We start from the raw sequence: 22,881 nt of genomic DNA on the forward strand, positions 1-22,881 counted from the left end.
ATTTTGATTTGCTGCCATATCTCAGCAGTATGCAAAATTGGGAACTTGCTAAGAAATTCAAGAGGCAGGTTTACGATAGTTTACGGCTGTCTCAAAAATATATCCTGCAATTTTTTTTCTTTTAGCCTTCTAAATTGGTCTGATGAAAGAGAAAGTGATGGTTTCATTGGCTGCAGGACAGGGTAAGGGCAGTCTCATTGGCAAAATGTGGCATTCTTGCATTGCCCAAGAGATCTACTATAATGATCTGAAACCTCCCTGGCTTCCCATTCCACAATTGAATTCAAGAGAGATGCTAGCCTTTTATAAACTGGGCCAATATACGTATTATTATGCACATGCATGCAACTAGGTATAATAATCATTAATCAGTTTTAATTTTTAAAAAATAAACTTTAAAGATATCTCCGCTTCAATAGCATATATTTTTTTACCAATTGGTAATAAACTCTAGTATGGCTGAAGTCTGTTCCAATTGACAATGCTGAATATTGTAATCCTAGATCAGGGCTGTGAAACTCGTGGTCCGCGGGGTGGTTGTGTCACATGCTGGCTACGCCCACGCCCAGTTTAGCAAAGGGGAAAAAAAGTCCCGATACATCACATGATGTTGCCATGTCAACACGAGTTTGACACCCCTGTCCTAGATAATTGGGAAGGCAGATTGAAAAAGAAGATTATAATGGAACCTCGGGTGGAAAACACTCATGTTTTTGACCAAATTGGGGGGGTGAACAAAAAATCCAACTGATTTTTTAATTGGGTCATGATTCAAAAATTGGGTGGCGAACAAAATCAGCACAGAAAGGTTCCCTTTCCACGCTGATTTCCCCTTCTGCACCATTGTTTTTCCTGCGTGCATGCACAGTTGGTCGTGCTTCTACAACCTAAGGCTCCACTGTACTATAACCCCTTTGGGTTGTCCCAGATGAGGAAACAGGCTCCATAGGAAGACTAGAATGGAACTTTATTGAGATAAGCTATAATAACAGCTTTTCCAGACCTGATAATGCCTTGCCTTTCTCTTTATATTCCAGTGAATTAGGGAAGAGCCTGCCTAAGCTTCTTCTAAACATTATCTTGTTCCCAGGATTTGAGGAATGATGTAACCTTCTTGGTACTTATGTAAAGCTTCTTTCCTGTTTCCCTCAAGGTCATCTCTCTGATTCTCTGCCGATACACCTGTCATTTTAAATACCAAATACTGTAAATGATAATAAATGAACTTTAAAACACCTACAACAAAAGTCTTAAGATGCACCCACAAACTCTCTCTTATCAATTAGAATGAAATGTAACTTCTAAGGCATACTAGAACATTTGCAGATAATAAAGGAATACAATTGCGTCTGGGTTCAAAAATTGTTTAAATTCTTATACAAATGTGTAAAACCATAATCAGCAAGTTGTTTCATTTTAGTTCTCAGAACATTAATCCTATCACTATTTTTCTAGAGTAAGTCCCGTTGGCTTTAGTAAACATGTATTTTCATTGGAAAAGCAATAAGTGTTTTTTCAATATGTTTGTGTTTTTAATCCTAAAACATGTGATCATGCAATAGAAAGTAATTTTTTTTACATTTTGTACATAAAAAAGGAAAGCATACAGTACTTACTACAATGCACTTGCAAACTTCCAGCAAGATATTTCCTTGTGGTGGAATCTTTTTGTAAAGTCTATTTCCAGAGATAAACACAACTAGAAAAAAAAATTTCATTTCAGTATAGAAACAGGCATATATAATTTATATAACAATAACTGGTAGCAATTAAGAAAATTCTTCCATGAGGTGCACTGAGTTTTCACTAGTCTTTTTGCTATCCTCTTTGATTTCCTACCTCAAAACCCTTTTTCCTGTTCTAAATACAGGTAATCCTTGACTTACAACAGTTCATTTAGTGACTGTTCAAAGTCACAGCAGCACTTTAAAAAAGTGACTTATGACCATTTTTCACACTTACAACCATTCCAGCATTCCCTGTGATCACATGATCAAAATTCAGACATTTGGCAACCGACTCATATTTATGATGGTGACAGCGGTCAGCAATGGCCGCCATGAAGAAAGCTGCAGCCGGATAAGCAGGTGCAGGAGGGAGAAAGCTGGAAGAAAAGTGAAAGTTGCTTCTAACCAGGACAAGACGGGAGAAAGTGACCTGGAACCTTGAAGGCTGCTAAGTATATATTGTTCCTTGTGAGAGTTACAAGCTGCGAATACTCTAAAGGGGAAAGTTTTTCTTTGTTCTACTCTCCTTCCTAAAGTGACAGCGGAAAAAAAACAACCTTTTTGGCTGTGAGTGGGAAGGGAGAGTGAAAAAAATTAGAGCAAAATTTGAAAATAAGGAGAAGATTGCCTAGAATTGCAAAGAGTTGTTAAACATTAAAAACTTCCAAAAAAATATATTTGAAAAGGATTTGTGATTACTTTAACCCCAGAAAGAGAAAGTGAAGAAGAAGAAGTATCTAAAAGAAATAGTCTGTTTGGATTGTTTGGTGATTTTGGAACCTTTGGAAATTACTTCTGATTAAATCATCTGGGTGGTTGTTTGGAAAAACTTTTCTCTACACAATGGCATCATCTATGGATGGATTGAAACTTATATATCAAAAATATGAAAGAGAAAAACAAGGAGGGGAAGATGGTCTTGGCACTATTTTTCAATACTTAGAAATGGCGGTTTATACTTATGTGAAGCAGAATGAGGATGATGGGGACAAAGAAGAAGAAGCCATCTTTGATGAACAAATGACTTTGATTGGAGAAGGGAAAAAGTAAGAGAAAAAGGAAAAAGGTCTTTAAGATCTGGAAAAACAGCCCAAAAGAGAAGAATAAGGTGAAAGGGGACATTATGTTAAGAAACAACAGAAAGGGGAAAGCAGAATAAAAGGGTGGTGGAGAGACAAGGGGTTAAAGAGGACAAGGAAAAGAAGAAGCAAGAGAGAAAGGAAGGGATGAGAAGTCCTAATGGTGGGGAGCAAGATGTTAAGAAGCAAAAGTTTTTAGAGATAATGGATAAATCTTATTGTTAAAGGGATTCTAGAAAGGTACATAAGACTGCATTTTTATACTTGTATTTAGAAGTAATCATAGAAAATTAGAAATAATATGTAACTTAAAATGTGATAAAATATTTAACATAAATTAGTGAAATTTTTGGTTAAGAAAAAAGGAGTACTGTAATGAAACATGATTCAAGATTGTGATGTGGGGGTAATAATCTTTGGAAAGCATAAGTGTTCCCACAAAGGCATGATATTTAATTGAAATGGATAAAATGTTTAAGATATAAATGATTGTTAATATTAATGATTAGAATATGGTATACTAGTGAAATTTTTTGTGAAATGAGATTTGAAGTAGAAGAAGGAGGAACATTTTAATGAAATATTGAGCTATAATATGTGATGAGTTAAACGTTTAAGATATGAATGAATATCAATACTAATAAATAGATTTGTATTATTTTTGATAATATAGTATAATTTTAGAATGTACCAGATAGAATCCCAATGTATGTCATGTGTTTTATATTAAGTATTATAAATATAGGGGAAAGAGATAAAGGCATCATACTCCATATAGTGTACATGAGAAGTATTTCTTCTTTCTTTAAAGAAGAAAAATAAATGGTTGGCTGGAGTAGAACAGACAAAGAATAATAAATATTATGATACGAATTGAGAGGAGATAAATAAAATAAAATAAAATTGAGAAAATTTAAAGGAGAGGAGAAGTCATATAGAAAATTGAAAATGTTAATAAGATATGAAATGGTATGTAAAATGAATATGAATTTGAATTTGTGTCTGTACCAAGAGTTTTAACCCGGGACTAAGCAACTTTCAGAAAAGAGATTTTTATGCTTTTATGTTTTGTGTTTATGTGTATTTATGTATTGTTTGTCTTGAAAATAAAACTTGTTTTAAAAAAAAAGTCACAGCAGCACTTTAAAAAAGTGACTTATGACCATTTTTCACACTTACAACCATTCCAGCATTCCCCATGATCACATGATCAAAATTCAAACATTTGGCAACCGACTCATATTTATGATGGTGACAGAGTCCTGGATCATGGAATCAATAATCTTTTGTTACTTCCTTACAAGCAAAGTCAATGGGGAAGCCAGATTCATTTAATAACTGTATTACCAATATAATAACTGCAGCAATTCACTTAACAACTGTTTGAAAATGGGGCAAAATTTACTTAATAAATGTTTTACTTAGCAACCAAAATATTGGGCTCAATTATGGTCATCAGTAAAGGACTATCTGTATTTCTTTCCCTTAATAAGTAAATTCGACACAATATTAGAGAGAACTAGTATGATCCAGCCCCAAAAGATATGTTCAGATTTAAACTGAGTGATTTGAAATCCTATAATGTGTACTCACTCCATTACCACTGAAAGATTGCCTTATTTACCAATTTATTTGTCTATTTATTTATGTGTTTGCTTGATGGGGCTTATTTACCACCCCAAAAGAGAAATAAAAGAAGAAGGTATCTATTAGTCTGTTTGGATTGTTTGGTGATTTTGACTTTAAATTACTTCTGATTAAATCATCTGGGTGGTTGTTTGGAAAAACTTTTCTCTACTATTGGCATCATCTATGGATGGATTGAAACTACTCATCAGAAAATATGAAAGAAAAAACAAGGAGGGGAAGATGGTCTTGGCACTATTTTTCAATACTTAGAAATGGCGGTTTATACTTATGTGAAGCAGAATGAGGATGATGGGGACAAAGAAGAAGAAGCCATCTTTGATGAACAAATGACTTTGATTGGAGAAGGGAAAAAGTAAGAGAAAAAGGAAAAAGGTCTTTAAGATCTGGAAAAACAGCCCAAAAGAGAAGAATAAGGTGAAAGGGGACATTATGTTAAGAAACAACAGAAAGGGGGAAAGCAGAATAAAAGGGTGGTGGAGAGACAAGGGTTAAAGAGGACAAGGAAAAGAAGAAGCAAGAGAGAAAGGAAGGGATGAGAAGTCCTAATGGTGGGGAGCAAGATGTTAAGAAGCAAAAGTTTTTAGAGATAATGGATAAATCTTATTGTTAAAGGGATTCTAGAAAGGTACATAAGACTGCATTTTTATACTTGTATTTAGAAGTAATCATAGAAAATTAGAAATAATATGTAACTTAAAATGTGATAAAATATTTAACATAAATTAGTGAAATTTTTGGTTAAGAAAAAGGGAGTACTGTAATGAAACATGATTCAAGATTGTGATGTGGGGGTAATAATCTTTGGAAAGCATAAGTGTTCCCACAAAGGCATGATATTTAATTGAAATGGATAAAATGTTTAAGATATAAATGATTGTTAATATTAATGATTAGAATATGGTATACTAGTGAAATTTTTTGTGAAATGAGATTTGAAGTAGAAGAAGGAGGAACATTTTAATGAAATATTGAGCTATAATATGTGATGAGTTAAACGTTTAAGATATGAATGAATATCAATACTAATAAATAGATTTGTATTATTTTTGATAATATAGTATAATTTTAGAATGTACCAGATAGAATCCCAATGTATGTCATGTGTTTTATATTAAGTATTATAAATATAGGGGAAAGAGATAAAGGCATCATACTCCATATAGTGTACATGAGAAGTATTTCTTCTTTCTTTAAAGAAGAAAAATAAATGGTTGGCTGGAGTAGAACAGACAAAGAATAATAAATATTATGATACGAATTGAGAGGAGATAAATAAAATAAAATAAAATTGAGAAAATTTAAAGGAGAGGAGAAGTCATATAGAAAATTGAAAATGTTAATAAGATATGAAATGGTATGTAAAATGAATATGAATTTGAATTTGTGTCTGTACCAAGAGTTTTAACCCGGGACTAAGCAACTTTCAGAAAAGAGATTTTTTATGCTTTTATGTTTTGTGTTTATGTGTATTTATGTATTGTTTGTCTTGAAAATAAAACTTGTTTTAAAAAAAAAAGTCACAGCAGCACTTTAAAAAAGTGACTTATGACCATTTTTCACACTTACAACCATTCCAGCATTCCCCATGATCACATGATCAAAATTCAAACATTTGGCAACCGACTCATATTTATGATGGTGACAGAGTCCTGGATCATGGAATCAATAATCTTTTGTTACTTCCTTACAAGCAAAGTCAATGGGGAAGCCAGATTCATTTAATAACTGTATTACCAATATAATAACTGCAGCAATTCACTTAACAACTGTTTGAAAATGGGGCAAAATTTACTTAATAAATGTTTTACTTAGCAACCAAAATATTGGGCTCAATTATGGTCATCAGTAAAGGACTATCTGTATTTCTTTCCCTTAATAAGTAAATTCGACACAATATTAGAGAGAACTAGTATGATCCGGCCCCAAAAGATATGTTCAGATTTAAACTGAGTGATTTGAAATCCTATAATGTGTACTCACTCCATTACCACTGAAAGATTGCCTTATTTACCAATTTATTTGTCTATTTATTTATGTGTTTGCTTGATGGGGCTTATTTACCACCCCAATCCAATAAAAACTATTTCACTAATTGGTAGACTTTAAAAAGGAATGACAGCATTTGCTGGCAACGTTTCCCTTGACTATTTCTATGTTCTACTCATCAGATGACAACCAATTAAAAATAATACTAAGCGCAAAACAGATGTCTTATTAAATAGGGAGCTTTGGGGCATTTAAAAGATGAGGGAGGGAGGGAAATGGCAATAACATTTCTGTAACATCAGCAATTTTCCACTGCTAACACTGCTAAGCCATCTATCAATTGGCAAAACCTAATGCAAACCGTATAGCTTGATAGAAACATGGAGATGCTAAAAACTGCTCAGATTAATCACTAGCCATTCTAACTTAGAACTTTCTATGCTAGTTTTTTCACAGAGATGGTCTCAGGAAATCAAGTCCTTAAGGATATTTATAGAGTAGATTTCTATAGAAGGGTCAACCACCGTTATTTTTACGATCTGATCGGTTAAAATGGTAGTTTATTAAATCACTGTGTCATATGGAATGGGAATGTTTGCAGGGGAGTATCAATGAACAGTCTGAAATTTCATGAAGGGGTTGATGAGCTGAAGAGCTGAAGAGTATGGGAAGGCTGGTCTACAGCAACTGGTTCTTCAGAAATTCAAAATAATACCTTTCTTAACTCAATCTGGAAGGTTAGAAAACAGATCTAGGATCCTGTGAATACAAAAAATATACTTGGGAACTTCATGTCAAGTCAGACAAAAGAGGGCTTGAGGTGTTTTTCCTGGAGACCATTTGAAAGGATTTCATGGTGGACATTTGGACTTTCCAGAAGTCCAAATGTCATAAGTTTAGTGGCTGTTTTTAAAAATAGGAAAATATACAGAGGAAACTTGGTGACTAACAACCATGACAGAGAAGAGAAACTTGCAACCCTGAGTTAACACAGATAGCAAACCACAACTGGAGCCAACAACTTTGTTGTTAAATGAAATGGTTGCAAAATAAACCTGTGACTTTGCCTATGATGTTACTTCAGCTTTCCTTTTTAAACTAACTTATTTATTTATTAAGAAAAATTACATGGCTGCCGAACTCAAGGTATAGTAACTCCAGGTGGGTTATAAAAACAAGGTCATAACTTATGAAAGTCATAAATGTGAGGATCGGTTGTAAAATTACTTTTTCATCATTGTTGATAACTGTGAACTGTTGCTCAACAAGAGTGACTTGTACATCTCAACATGGTCTATAACACGGGTGCCAAACTCACAGCGTCACGTTGCTGTCACATGATGTTTCACAACATTTTCCCCATTTGCAGAGCTGGAGTGGGTGTGGCCTGCACGTGTCACATCTGGACCACGGGCTGCCAGTTTGACACCCCTGATCTATAATAGCCCTTTGTGGACAAATAAGGGAAGATTAGGATGGCTATTGCCAGTATGTCTTGATTTTTAAAGGCTGATCACTGTTCAGGGCCAGTTCTGCCATTAGGCCGCTTTGGACAATGAATAAACCTAGGTAGCCATGAATACTATGTATGTTGTTGGAATGAATTCTTAAAACAGAATGACAATTTGCCCTGAAAATGAGACAGCTGTGGCAGAAGAAGATAACTGGCTGTTTTCAGCAGCGGTTTCATTTCCACCTTTCCCAGCTGTCCCTTGACTCACTCTGAGCTTATTTGCTTATGTGATTCAGCTTTATCTTGCTGATCACAGGCCTCACTCCTGTGTGGAGAAAAAGAAGCACAAATAACAGCTTAACTAAGTTGTCAGCAGAAAAGGAGTGAAAAGGATGGAAATTCTCTCCCAGGCCAATTCACACTCCTCTTAGCTTCCTCTGTGGAGCTGAGCAACATGAGTACAAACTCACCTGAAGGACAATTAAGTACAGGTAATCCTTGACTTAAAACAGTTCAGTTAGTGACTGTTCGAAGTGACAACATGTGTGAAAAAGTTGATTTATGACCATTTTTCATACTTACAACCACTACAACATCTCCATGGTCGCATGGCCAAAATTCAGTTGTTTGGCAACTGACTCATGTTTATGATGGTTGCAGTGTTCTGGGGATCATGTGATCACCTTTTGCAACCTTCTGACAGGCAAAGTCAACGGGGAATTCAGATTCATTTAACAACCATGTTGCCCATTACAGCGATTCACATAACAACCGTGGCAAGAAAGATTGTAAAATGGGGCAAAAACTCACTTAATAAATGTCTCACTTAGCAACAGAAACTTTGGGCTCAATTGTGATCGTAAGTCAAGGATTTCCTATATTAGCACTGAACAGCAATAGCACTTAGACTTATATACCGCTTCCCAGTGCTTTACAGCTCTCTCTAAGCAGTTTACAGAGTCAGCCTCTTACCCCCAACAATCTGAGTCCCCATTTTACCCACCTCGGAAGGATGGAAGCCTGAGTCAACTTTGAACCTGGTGGGATTCGATCTGCCAAATTGCAGGCAGTTGGCTGCAGCAGAAGTAGCTTGCAGTAATGCACACTAACCACTGTGCCACCGAAGCTCTTAGCTAGGTGAAGGATGGGGAATCTAGTGACTCCCTCTCCCAGCTAATGCCTGATAAGAAGCACTGATTCAATTTCCCTACAGAGTACATAGAGTGTACATGGAGTACATAGAGTAACATGAAAGTAAGGGACAGCTTTAGGCGTGATCAAGCCTTGACCAAGTGCGTCCTTGGTGGAAACATCCCAATTCCAGAACTTGCCATTTGCCATTTCCTAGTTAGCAGGTAGAGTCTGACAGCGAATAATAGAGTTCACCTGGTACCGTTTATACGAAATGATGCAACTTCACTTCATTTGTGCTAGGATTGGCACTAGCCAGTGTACCTATGTAGACTGAGCACTCCCCTGCCAAGACATAATGTATCTCAGGTCTGTCATTAGCAACAAGAGGAATTCCCTGCTAGGACATTTGAAGCTCAAGAGCTGGCAGGAGAAACGAAGCGAGAAAGATCCCCCAAGCTCCAGCACACTGAGCTGAAAACCACCTTCAGAGCAGTTTGTCCTGCACTGCACTTCAGCAGAAAGTAAATCGGTCTAGCTTTTCAAGAGAAACATTGGCATGGGGGTCACAGGTGTGTGGAGCTGATCCAAGAGTGGTGCAGACTTCTTGAAAAGAAGCGCTCCACCTGAGCTAACAGATGGGAGGAAAATGAGTTCTTTAACAGAGACAAAGGCAGCAGGTTTAAAAAAAACAAACTGAAAAACCCCCAGTGAGAAACTGTTTTCAAGCCATGTAAGGCGGGGATCAGCCTTTTATTTCCCTATGGGATATTTTTGTTTTGTCTTTGGCCTTAAAAGGATGATTTAGAAAGCTGCATGAGCTACGGGATGATCTGAAGTACATCATAAAGATTAGCGACACAGTAATTCTCACAATGGAAGAATGGACAGTAAAGGTGATGCAGTTGGCAAAGATGGCAACACCGACTGTAATTAAAGAGAAGAACCTGTGTGATTCTTTTTTTTTTCTATTTGGAAACCACTTCTGGACAGTTTGCTCAAAACTGAAAACTGAAACTTTGATTTTAGGTTTTGGGGATTAGAATGGTTTTGTTGTTATTGAGATGTTTGAAAGGTTTAGAAATGTAAAGCAAAACCTTGAGATTGTAGCTTTTGTGTATTCTACTGTGCTGTAAAAAGTTGGAAAACACTACTCTTTTTCCTTTTTTTGCTTTCTTTTTCCTTCCTTCCTTCCTTCCTTCTTTCTTTTTTTTTCTTTCTTCATCCCTCTTCCTTCTTTTTTTACCTTTCTAACTTTTGTTTCTTTTTGTATTATTACCTTATAAAAACTTTACTAAAAGACTCTAAAATAAAAAGATATTCCGTAAGACAAATTGTTGGACTTTTTTCATTTATGAGAGTATTCAGGGAGCTATTTTCACTGAAATAGGTTCTTTTATGCCCCTGTTTGGGGAGTAGCTCTTTAAAAAAAATCCCTTAAAATCCTGCTGAATTTTTATTGATGAATTTCAGTGACATGATCTTGGCAGGCTAGGAAAATGTAACCAGGAAGCTGTATGTGGCCTGCAACCCATATAACCGCCCCTCTTTGGACAATGCAGAGCAAGATGGAAAAGTAATTTTCATTTTATAAAATAAGCTATTAACCCAGATCTATTTTGAAGCTGCCTGTAAAAGCAGCCCCCTTGGGGTGTGTTAAAAGCGTGTGGTTGTTCGTGGGGATTAAAGATATCACAAATCAGTAGAAAGGCTTCTTCAGAATGGAAATGATTGAACTTTTATTGAACTTCCCTGCTTTTTGAAGACAAAGAGCTTCTGAGCTCCTTATTTCTGCCTTGTAATTCCAGTACAGGAAAACCAAACAAAGGGAGTTTTGGGGAAGGGAGGAGTGTCACATAGATTTCCTTCCTTGGTGCATAGAAGAAACATCATCTCTTTTAAGTTGTTTGCAGGACCTGTGTTCGCCCTCCCCTTTCTTGTCTCTTTCAGTCCCTCTCTTTTATACCTGCTACTCACCAAGAGCTACAATCATTAAAGCAGCGGGAACCCCGAAAGCCAGAGCGTAGCAGTCCCCTCCGAAGCATTGCACGCCCCCTGAGAAAATGAGAAACAAGTTATTCTTTTGACAAGTTAAGATTGTTCCGTCCCTTCCCTCCACTGCTATATTGTAGAAAGAGGAAGTGTCTGGAGATCAGAATGCACTCTATTATCAATTCACCGCTATGCAACTGGAACTGATTTCAGCTTTGACCACAGAAAGTGGCATCCTAAATTTAACTTCTTTGACTTTTATGGTACCTGTTGTAAATATTAGAGATTTAAAGATGCTGTCTGTTGAGCCTGCAATTGAAGGAATTTCAAAATACCATTGCAGCATCTATTGGATGATGATAATGATTCTTTATGAACTGTGCACAGGTTTCTCTAGCATTTAGCAATACCACTTGGACTTATATACTGCTTCATAGTGCTTTACAACCCTCTCTAAGCAGTTTACAGAATCAGCATATTTCCCCCAACAATCTGGGGGTTTACCGACCTCAGAAGGATGGAAGGCTGAGTCAGAATCGAACTCCTGGAAGTGAGTAGAGTTAGCCTGCAAATACTGCATTCTAACCACAGCTTTTGCCATGTTCTCAGCAAACTGGCTTCTTGCATTATAGGAGGCCCTGACAAAACATGTAATTAAGTAAAATCTGAGAACAGAAAAGAATTGCACAGACTAAGGAGCCAGACCAGGATTAAGAGAATTGGAATGCTAAGTCTTTGGTCACCTGACAACAGGTTACAAATCCACTCTGAATAGTTATAGTGATAAGATTGGACCGGGGAGAGTAAATGCTTTCTCTTTGACACCTACTCTATCTGCATCTTCCTGCTAGTGGATCTCCATTTTGAAAATCCTGATATTTCATATCAAGCAAGACTAAGACCCATTAACTTTTGAAAAATACAGTCCAATTCGCAAGAACACAGGGCAGGGAAAGGAGTCAAGAAACTAAATTATGCTGCTGGAAAATGACACCCAAATTTGAGCCAACTGCTTGATCTGAAAGCTACACAATTTTGTTTATGGGAAGGCTTACCTAACAGCAACACTGGGTGCATGGATATACTTTACTAAAGGGATTTCTGAAGTGGAATAGGGGAAAGAACAGCTAATTAGGCTTTGAAATGGGAGCCTCTTTTGCAAGCTACAACAGAGAAAATGGACTGAAATAATCCCACATGCTGGTGTTTGCTTCTGCAGTACGGTACAATATATGCATGCGCGTGCACACACCCAGGCCAAATTGAGACATATTCTTCACAAAGCTTGGATTTTACCACCCCCGTTAAATATTCTGCACAACAGAAAATAGTAGAAATGAAAACAAAATCCTGACGCAGCTGCACAACCAACCGGGTAGAATATTGCTAATAAAATATTGATCACAATTACTGAGTCGCTTCTCTGTCTGAAGTGCACTTTTATGCCTGATATGAGCTTATTTATTTCTCTTTCCAGAAGATGAGCCAAATTTTTTTTACAGTCAAAGCAGGAAGTGTTCTGCTCTGCAAACAGATTACTTCTGATCTACAGCAGGAGATATTTGAAGCTGCTCTGTACTGTGACCTGAAAGGTCACATACAACTGCCAAATTTCTGAGAAAATAAGGGTCATTTTGTTTTTGTTTTTCTTTTAAAAGGACTTTTAAAAATCCTATGTCTTAATTCCACTCCAAAATATGCCACTGTTTTTATTTTGCCTGACAATGATCAATGTAGATGTAAGAAGCCTGTCTTTTTCTCCCCTCATAATGTGTGGAGCAAAAGCCAATCCATATTAGCCCAACTGAATGCCTCTACTGTATACTAGAACAAACACAGAATATTAGCAGGTCCTCGAATTCCATCCTGCTGTTAAAGAGGTTCACAGGGAAAATAAGAAAAAAAATATTTATACACATGTTGTTGAACTGCCCTGTGAAATAGGAAGGAAAGCTCTAGTCTGCCTTTATTCTTGGGATTTTAAAGCGTGGTCCATATGCTGCCACTATGTTCATCTGGAGTTGGTCATTGCTTAGGGGACAGCCTGAGAACAACTGTGTTGTTTTCCTAAGATTGATGAAAGTGGAAGAAGACAAATATAATAATCAAAATACCAAGGGGCCAGTGGCAATCTTTTCCTTTTAAAATAACAGAAGTAGTATGTGGATGTCATATTCTTGAATATATTCCAAGATTACAATGTTCTAAAGAAAATTATAACAATTGCTGTTCTTCCGAAACAATGGGGGATAATCGCGATAAGTCTACTGAAGCTATTCCAAAGGAGCATTTAACCTCTTTACTCATAAGAGAAATTAGAATAAGTTAGAAGCAGATGGGCATCGTGGGGATGCATCTAATCATTATGAGCTCAAACATTTATGAACGCATCTGTGGCATTTGAGTTGAACTTGTTTCCCAAGGGTGTATTTTAAATTCCATTACCCCTGGTCATGGTAAACTAACACTGACCTCTTAGCACAGGAGTAAGAAAAGTGGAGATCAAGCTTCCTGCATTAATGGCAAGATAGAAAACAGAGAAGAACTTGTTCCTTTCCTGGACCTAAAACAAGACAGAAATCACATCAGTCCAATATTATAGCACATCTTAAAAGATAAGCATGGCTTTCATAAAAAAGGATTCCAACAGTCCTACTGAATTATGGTAATCATATGAAATACTGACATAACATCTTAAAAATTGATATAAATTAAAAAAAATAAAATTAACATGAGATTACATTTTTAAAAGCTGAGTTGAAATAGAGGCATGGGTACATATGTATGTAAGTATGTATATGTATGTATGTATATGAATGTGTATATATAGATATACATGATATACGCACAAATACACACACATACACAGAAGTAACTAGGAGCAATGCTGCATGGTGAATGTATTTGCAAGGAGTAGCAGCCACTCATTCAATGCATGCTTTTTAATTGAATCAGTCTAACCAGTCAGTCCTTGAGAACTCATTATATGTTCATAAATATGGTAAGAAGGAGAAAAAAATCAACTGTTGCTGGGAAACTATAATTGGTAAAATATTACCAACCACAGCTGTAATCTCTTGAATAGTAGTCTAGCTATTTTGAATCAACAACAACTCATTCATAAATCTATTTACATGCAATTGTTAGTTCATTTATTTCAGTGGAATTTATAAAAACAAACACTATTTTTGCCAGATGAATTCAAGGGATTAATTTGTTTTTAATTATGCTATCAGGAGCAGGAAGAAATATTGCTAATGTGTTAATTAACAGTTGGGGTCTGTAACGTCAAAAATATTGCAGCATATCTGTCCTTTTGGGTACAGTTGTATTTTATCCAATTTCTATTATATTTTATTATATTGCTGTGTGCAATATTATTTCAATTTATTATTTTATTTTATTCAATTTATATGTGTTTGAGCTGGTTAGTCAGTAGACTGACTGGCAATGTTCGCTTTTAAAATATCAAATGTTATACCCTCTCAGTTCTAATTTTCTTTTCATTTTTGTATCCTCTTTATGACATTTAAAGCACTTTTGCCCAATCGCTGGCATCACACACAAACCTTCCGGCATTTTTGTACCCCCATCAATACTGCTGTCTTTCAAGGTTCAGTCTTTTGCATGAACTGACAATGTCCCCAACTGGCTGACCAAGGGGCGTGTACAAAAATCATCTGTCAATCAGTTCTCTGCCCTCCAGCTTTATCATTATTTCATTGCAGATGTTTTCATGCAGAAGAAAGGAAAAAACATCACCGAGAGTGGAAGCTGCAAAGCCACACCTTTCCATAAGTGAACAAGAAAGAGAAATTCTGCAGAGTGAGAAAGCTGGATTTTTTTAAATAAGATAACTGTCTTGGGTCATGGGACCAGGATAGAGGAGCAAGGCAGGTTTAGAATGGGATTGTTTGCAGTATTCCAAGCCACTGCCCAATTCCTTTCCCGTAAGATGCATTTTCTCCCCACTCACCCACCCACCCCCAGAATGTTTTTCTCTTCATCTGTCTATGGAGATTCTCAGTCATCCATGTAATCGTTGCCTCAAAGGTGCTTTTTTGTTATTCAAAAGACAACTGGAGTCTTTTTCCCTTGAGGAAGAAGAAGAAGAAAATGTTTTGCTTCTCATCCAAGAAGCTTCAACAGTTCTGCTGGTGGGCAGGGATGATGGAAGGATAGGTACTGACAATTGAGACTGAATGGTGGGGGGAATGGAAGGATTGTATTTCTTTGCAATCATCTGGATGTGAGCACTCTTCATCTTTTTCCCCTCTTTTCCTTTTTCATCATTTTCTCTTCATCATTTTTGAATCTGATAGTCTTTTGCCAGCTTCACTCACCTTATCAAATTTGGTCCAATTCGATTTAATTTTAATCTTTTGATGGACACATAGATACCCCCACTCCTTTAACCTTAAACTATCCACTACTGACCTCACCCCATTCCTAAGTGGTCTGTAAGGGCATAAGTGCACAATCGTGCCTACCGTCCCTGTCCTATTGTCCCCATTTATTTGTACCTATTTCCTGTATTCTTACTCATGTTTATACTTGTACCTATTATCTTGTAAGCGATTGACAAATCAAATCAAATCAATAAAAATAAATAAATATTCTGAGTACGCACACAGACACACACATAGTTTGACACACCATAATTCCTTGACTTCAACAGGGAAGGAAGAAAGATAAGGAGCTAGTAACATTCCACCCCACAAAAGACCCTTAGTAGTACAGTTTTAAAGAGGAAGGAAATGCTATAAGCATTTTCCTTTAAATATTTGAATTGGAAACATTGTAATTCCTTGAAGCTTCCTAATTTCATCTTCCTATGTGTGGATGATGCTATTTTAGCTACGTAAAGTTTTACACTCAAAGGGGAGTTTGTTCTAAATGTGAAGGAATGTATGGACAGCAGCCCTTTCATTAGTTTTTTTTTGTGTGTGTGTGGTCGTCTTCAGGATGGAATATGTAAACTGTAAGATGAAAGTACTACGAATGAAAAAATGGGTTGCATTTGAACAAATTGTGATGAAAAATGAATAAGATATTGATTTTGCACCAGTAGAATAAATGATGATAAAAATAGCCAGATTCTTATGTGGTATCTCAGCTTATAATATGGACTGAACAATTCAGCAGCACAGTTGAGGAAGGACAGTTCCAATGATTTTCTTAGTAAATTCAGAAGGAATCAGAAAGCAAGGCCAAATGGCTTATTTTTATCCTTTCAGATGGAATATATTCCTTGTCTGTATGAAGATGAATAGAATTGCCTAATCATGTAAATAGCATAAAGGAATAAAACACTCATTGTGGTTTATCACACTAGAAACCCATTGACATTGTAAAATGGCTTGAATTATATTAATGCACACTGGTTTCTAATACATAGAAAAGATCTGATTACTAGGCAATGTGTAAGTGGATTGCTTTATATGCTCTGCTCATTCCTGAAAAGAAAATATGGTTTTCATACCACTCACATTTCCTGATGTCTTTGGAAATGGGGGGAAATTAAAGAAATTGTTATGCTAATCCATGCATGCAAAAAATAGGAAAGAACAGATTAAATGGAGACTTAAGAAAATCATTTATTAAATATTCTCATTACAGGTCACTGACAATTTTGGGATAGGCATTCCTTCAGATGAAGGTGTACCAATAGGTAAATATATAATCCATAAACAGGGTCATTAAATGTAGATACAATTAATCTTAATCATGAAACCATGCAGAATGAAATAAAAATGCCATGCCTATCAATTAACAGTGAGGGGGGAAAGCTTGCTTATACTCTGCCTTGAGAATGTGAGAGGATTATCAGAGTTAGTTTTCACACAGTCACTGAAAAACAAGGTAGCAAATCTGATTATTGCGAAAACGAGGTAGAAATGGAAACTGACCCTTTTGTGCCACAGAGGGCCCCAATAGGTTGCATGTGGTAGGAAGAAGAAAGAGGTGCAAAAGAATTTGAAGACTGAGTACAGATCAAGGTCAAGAACAGAGGAATCAGCAGAATTTTTTGATTATGGCCTCCTAACCTTCCCTCAAAAATGAATTACTATGCTATCAGCAGTTCTGAATTCTTGTAAACTTATCTATTTGGATATAGTCCTGCCTGCTGGGTGAGATATGACAAGGATAACAATCCCAGGAAAGCCATGTGCAACCAATACTAGCAACTTAGAATAAAAATGCAATTATTTAACAACAACCATCTCTTTAGTATCTTTCTTACCATGTAGCTGGCTCATAATAATGAAAGATGGAAAAAGAAACCTATGCTATTAGTACTCTGTGTTAGGGCAGAAATTTTTTAAAAATCATCCTAATGTTGCAAATCACAAATTGTTCTGCCATTAGGTTTATGTCCCTTATTCCCAGAAACCACTGAATCTTGCAGGTTGCTCCACGTACTATATGCAATTCCATCTTTTAGTTCCTAAGCTTCTTTTTTATCTATAGTATTTCAGGGGAACTATTCCAGTAGAACTGATCAGCAAAACATTGAAGAAGTACCTACTTTCATGGGATATGAACTGACTTAATGATTTCTTTCTTACTCAAATTCTCTTCTCTTCCTGCTCCAACCTCTACCTAGACACAAGGATATTAATCACCAGGTACAGTCTCTAGAATCCCTTTCTGTTTGTTCTCCTGGCAGGCTCCTTCATTGGATGATTTTAGAAAGAAACCAAACAGTTCTTGTTAAAGGGGTTTTGTTGCTACTTCTACTTTTATTGAATAGCTTTTACAACTATTTTTACATTATGTTATTAACTGACTGCTTTCATTACAATCACTGTCTTCAATGTCATACTTGGAGGATGACTGCTACAAAACTGCAACCAAAACGGGGTCATTAGGTAACAAGTGTAAGTTATTAGCTTGCACAGAGGAATGCTGGCATCGGCTAAAAGCAATTATTTCTTTCAGTTTCAGACCATCAAAATGTAGAGTAAGCATATTCAGCAGCTATGAATGCCATGACAATAAGCATGAGAGGCTGGAGGGCAGGGGGAAAATGTTCTCCCTGTCCCTTGTTAGAAAATGTGGTTGACTTGATCTCAAAAACTTACACCCAAAAACTGTCATTAGAAACCAAGGCTAAATTGCCATATTTTACTGCTGCTCTCACTTGTTCATCTAAAATAACAACCAATACCTCTGCGGTTTGCAGAAGTATTATTAGCTATACAGCCTGTCTTTGTCCAAAAGAGATGGACCAGTTAGGAATGGAGATCCACAAAGTTAAACTAATTTTCGTTTGGAAAAATAAAATAAGCTTGATAACTAAGTGTGGTGTGATATTTTCTATTAAAAGCTCAATCTTATCCTCTATCTCAAATATAGAAAGAAAAAACCCTGAGCTGTCAGAGGTACACAGTATACTTAGTGTACACTGAAACTTTAGCACCTAACTAAATATAGCAAGCATAATTTAGTTTTATTTGGTTTGGGGTTTACTAATTATGTGTACATGAAGAAATAGACAAGTATAGGAAATGAAAATAAACTGATGTACTCTAAAAAGTGTTTGTCTCATTGTGATTCTCCAATGCTAGGAAGCAAATGCTATTGTTAATATTTTTTTCCAGAATCTGGCTGGTTTTAACATTTTACCCACAGATCACCTATCCTTTAGCCCTTCCAGGTGCACTATGTCCAAAAAGGTACCACTGATAGTATCACATAGGTCAACCCCAAAGTCATTCTAAACACCTTATGAATATTCAGGCAGTGATTGCTTACATTCATACTCATGTCTGAGTGAACACTGTTTGCAGTTGTTATTTTTCAGCAGCTGCCCTGTGGTGTTTGAAACTAAGCTGACTGACAGCAGGATTTAATACTTGCTTTCGGTTATCTCCTGAAGTTTTAATTATATACTTTGTTTGCTTACCTGTTTCTAAGGCTGAACCAAGGGATTATCAAATCCCTTGAGATTTTTAGAATGTAGTTTGCTTGAAGATGCTCGTGTTTGAGGTCCACACAACATGAAGGAGCCCATAACTTCAAACTGCAACAGTAACTACTGAACTTTTGAAAGAGTGATACTTGCTGCATTGTCTTGTTGACTTGCTAGGCATCTTATTAGGCTTCAAAATGAGTGGCGATATTAGAAATGTCCAGTATTCATTTCTAAGCAGATGTAACTACACTGAAGTCACTTTCAGTTGCCCTAGTACCAACCTTCATATGCTTCCCTACATGTTTGAATTCTTTTTGACTATAGGAGTTGGGTTATAAATATCTAATATACCACTTGGGGCAAAAATTGAGCATCCTAAACTTGATGTCAGAAGAAATGTTCACTGATATTTTTTTTTTGTAATTATTTTCCTAACTGTATTTGGATTGAGGCCATATTGCACCATGAAAAATAATCTTAATGCTGCACAAATAGTTATTTTTGTGCATGCAAGAATATAATGTGATATTATCATGGTTCAGTGAGTGGTTTGCATTTAATCATTTGCAGAGAACAGAGGAAGTCGGAGATTTATATTTAAATTATCTGATCCAGGCTGGAATGAACAGAAACAAATGCATAGAAGTTTCACATCACTCTCCATATTGAATAATTGGATGAATGATGAGTTGGCATATAAAGGTTTAAATTATCCCCAAATTCTCTGAAACAAGGAGAGTTAAAATTCCATATGATGATTCCACTTATCTGCATAAAGAGCAGGTCAGCAATTGAAGCTAATAATAACCAAATGTAACCCATATTAAACATTATCCAATTTGGCATCCTTTGGATTTATTCAGTCTTAATCTTCATCGTCCCTAGGCAAGATGGGTAGGGATGGAAAGAGGAGTTTGGAAAAGATAGTTTTCTTGCTGTTATTCTATTGGTTGAAGTTTTCATTTATTTATCCCCACTTTTTTTCTGGTACCTTCTTGGGTGATTTCCATAAAACCTCAGACTGCGTTATAGGGATTGTGAGAATTGAAACATAATACATCTTGAAGGCACTAGCTAGAAGAGCCAAGGCCAGATATTGGGTTATGGAGGATTGCTATAGATCACTATTCTTTCTTAACTAGGTTGCCTCTAGATGTCATGTAACTCTTAGAACTTTTTCCCAATGGTTGTGACTTTCAGATATATTGGTTTCTCTTTCTTGCAATCTATTTTAGAAGATTGGAGAAAGGTGAACTACCCATATGAAATGCATTCATTTTAATGCAACTTGTGTTAGGAACCAAGTCAGGGAAGGATGCTTTCCAATTCATTCTAATCTTACTTTATTTGTAGAAACTGGATGAGTGACAAAAATCCCCTCTTCTCTATGTAGAGCAGGGGTGGGATTCTATCAGTTTGGACTGGTTCAGTAGAACTGGTTGTTATGATTCTCCATAGTTCAGACACCTGCCCCCCCCCATCCCCAGGCTCGGCTGGCTGGCTTCCCCACCAGTGTGGCCCCATCATGGTGGCGGTGCTGGCTGGGGCCTACCTAGCTGCCCACCTATGCCACACGATGTTCTCCCAGCCCTCCCTTACCATGTGGCAGCTACAGCGCAGTGAGCTGTGGCAGCAGTGCTCCAACTGGTAGGGCGGCAGACCCGGCTGCCTCCTGTAAGCAGCGCCATTGCTGCAGTACCTCCGCCACCTCTGCTGCCTCCACCCGCTTCTTCTGGGGGCAAAATGAAAGGCGCTGCTGCGACAGCACTGCTTATGGGAGGCAGCCACCACTGCCACCCGCTGCCTGCCACCTGCAGTGGTGCTTTGGGACGGCTTGTGGGATGATGCTCTACGGCCCTGCTGCCACAATATGCTACCTACGGAGGTGTTTTGGGAGGGCTTGGGGGTGCTCCATAGCCCCACCACTGCCACCCACTGCTCATGGAGGTGCTTTGGGAGGGCTGGGGGGGTTCTCCACAGCCCTGCTGCCTCCTGCCACCTGCCACCGGCCGCCCACCACCCACCGCCCACAGAGATGCTTTGGGAGGGCTGGGGGAGTGTGTTCCATGGCCCTGCCACTGCCACCGCTGTCGCATGCCACCCCCCTGCTTTCTTCTTTTTCCCTCCACCCACTGCTGACTGTATCTCACCGGATCATTCAGTTTGTCCCAGACCGTGTGTGTGTGTGTGTGTGTGTGTGTGTGTGTGTGTGTGTGAGAGAGAGAGAGAGAGAGAGAGAGAGAGAGAGAGAGAGAGAGAGAGAGAGAGAGAGAAAGAAAGAAAGAAAGAAAGAAAGAAAGAAAGAAAGAAAGAAAGAAAGAAAGAAAGAAAGAAAGAAAGAAAGAAAGAAAGAAAGAAAGAAAGAAAGAAAGAAAGAGGAAGGGAGAAAGAGGAAGGGAGACAAAAAAGAAAGAGACAAAGAAAGGAAGAGGAAGAAGAGAGAAAGAAAAAGGGAGAAAAAGAAAGAGACAAAAGAAGAAATAAATAAAAAGAAATAGAAAGGAAGGGAGAGAGAGACTGTATGGTGTGTGTGTGTGAAAGAGAGAGAAACAAGAAAAGAAAGAAAGAAAGAGAGAGGGGGGAGAAAGAGAAAGAAAGAAAGAAAGAAAGAAAGAAAGAAAGAAAGAAAGAAAGAAAGAAAGAAAGAAAGAAAGAAAGAAAGAAAGAAAGAAAGAAAGAAAGAAAGAAAGAAAGAAAGAAAGAAAGAAAGAAAGAAAGAAAGAAAGAAAGAGAAATAGGAAGGGGGGAGAAAACTCTGTTTCTATTATTTTTAATTGTTCCATTATTTATCATATATTAATATTTTACACCTAAAGTGATTTTACTGCCCTTTTTTTTTTGCCTAGGGCAACCACATATTTTTCAGGGTTTACAAACATTCAATGTCTATAGTCCAGACTCCAGAGCATAAATACACTTGTTTCTGCTCAGGCAGGGAAACAGAGGATGCCAAACACTGAGTAGAGGTCCTGGGAAAGGTGTCAGAATAACAGAATAACACTTAGAAGGGACTTTAGGGGGAACCCTATATCATTTCAGAGAAATGGCTGTCCAGTCTTTTAAAAATTTCTTGTGATTGAGCACCCAGAACTTCTGGGGACAAGCAGTTCCATTGGTTAATTGTTCTCACAGTCAGGAAGTTTCTCCTTAGTCTTAGTTTGCTTCTCTCATTGTTCAGTTTCCATCCATTGCTTCTTGTTTGCTTTCTGGTGCTTTGAAAAATACATTGCCCACCCACCCCTCTTTCCGGCAGCCCCTTAAAAGTCTGTTGCCTATCACCCTCTTGGACAAAGCATGTGAGCCATTTCCTCCTTTCAGTGGTCCATGAAAGTACATCTAGAGTACGTAGATAATAAAGTCAAAAAAGGGTGAACATTTTTACAGAACTATAGATAAGTTGAGGCTGGGTGAGACAAGGAATGGCTGGGAGGGGAGGGGCCAGGTGAGGCACCCCTTGATGTGAGTGACATTGAGCTGGTCACGCCCAGACAGTCACATGACCACCAGGTCACACCCAGCCAGCAAGCCACACCCAGCCAGTCACATAACCACCAAGCCATACCCACAAATTAAGCCATGCCCACAGAATCGGTTGTTAAGAAATTTGAATCCCACCCCAATGTAGAGCCTTCATATTTACCTAATGCACTTACATTTCTTGACCTGAAGAGAATTAGAATAAGACTGGTAGTACATTTTCTGACTAATAAATTGAATTCATATTACTTTTTAGTATTATAGTGAGAAAAGGTACTACCACATTCTAATTTCTTAAAAAATAGAAATTCCTTCTAATATTTTTTTTGCCAATATTAAAAAAGATTAAACTTGGTGCATTTTAGTTAAGAATTATTGGTTCAGGCAGAGGCCATGTGATATTGATCTGCCAAAAAGGGAACTGTTTCTTCACTCAGAGGTTGTGAATTTGGTTGGGAACATTCAAAG

At 37.2% G+C, this 22,881-nt stretch overlaps 1 protein-coding gene across 10 annotated transcripts in view; it reads right to left on the minus strand.

The window, feature by feature from the left end:
- SLC15A2 (solute carrier family 15 member 2) overlaps positions 1-22,881 on the minus strand; it is a 105,841-nt gene that overhangs the window by 57,116 nt on the left and 25,844 nt on the right. For all 10 annotated transcript variants that reach the window (XR_015746564.1, XR_015746566.1, XR_015746565.1 and 7 more), the window contains exons 6-8: positions 13,491-13,581; positions 11,004-11,081; positions 1,617-1,699 (exon numbers count right to left, since the gene is read on the minus strand). Coding sequence is in view for 7 of the 10 variants with exons in the window: in XM_087950228.1 (XP_087806354.1) it covers positions 1,617-1,699; positions 11,004-11,081; positions 13,491-13,581 (252 nt within the window). In the remaining 3 variants the exon portion in view is untranslated. The remainder of the gene's footprint in view (positions 1-1,616; positions 1,700-11,003; positions 11,082-13,490; positions 13,582-22,881) is intronic.

Source organism: Notechis scutatus, chromosome 1, assembly GCF_049901735.1.
Source record: "Notechis scutatus isolate UNSWTSFEM ecotype Mainland chromosome 1, rNotScu1.2, whole genome shotgun sequence".
Taxonomy (NCBI): Eukaryota; Metazoa; Chordata; class Lepidosauria; order Squamata; family Elapidae; genus Notechis; species Notechis scutatus.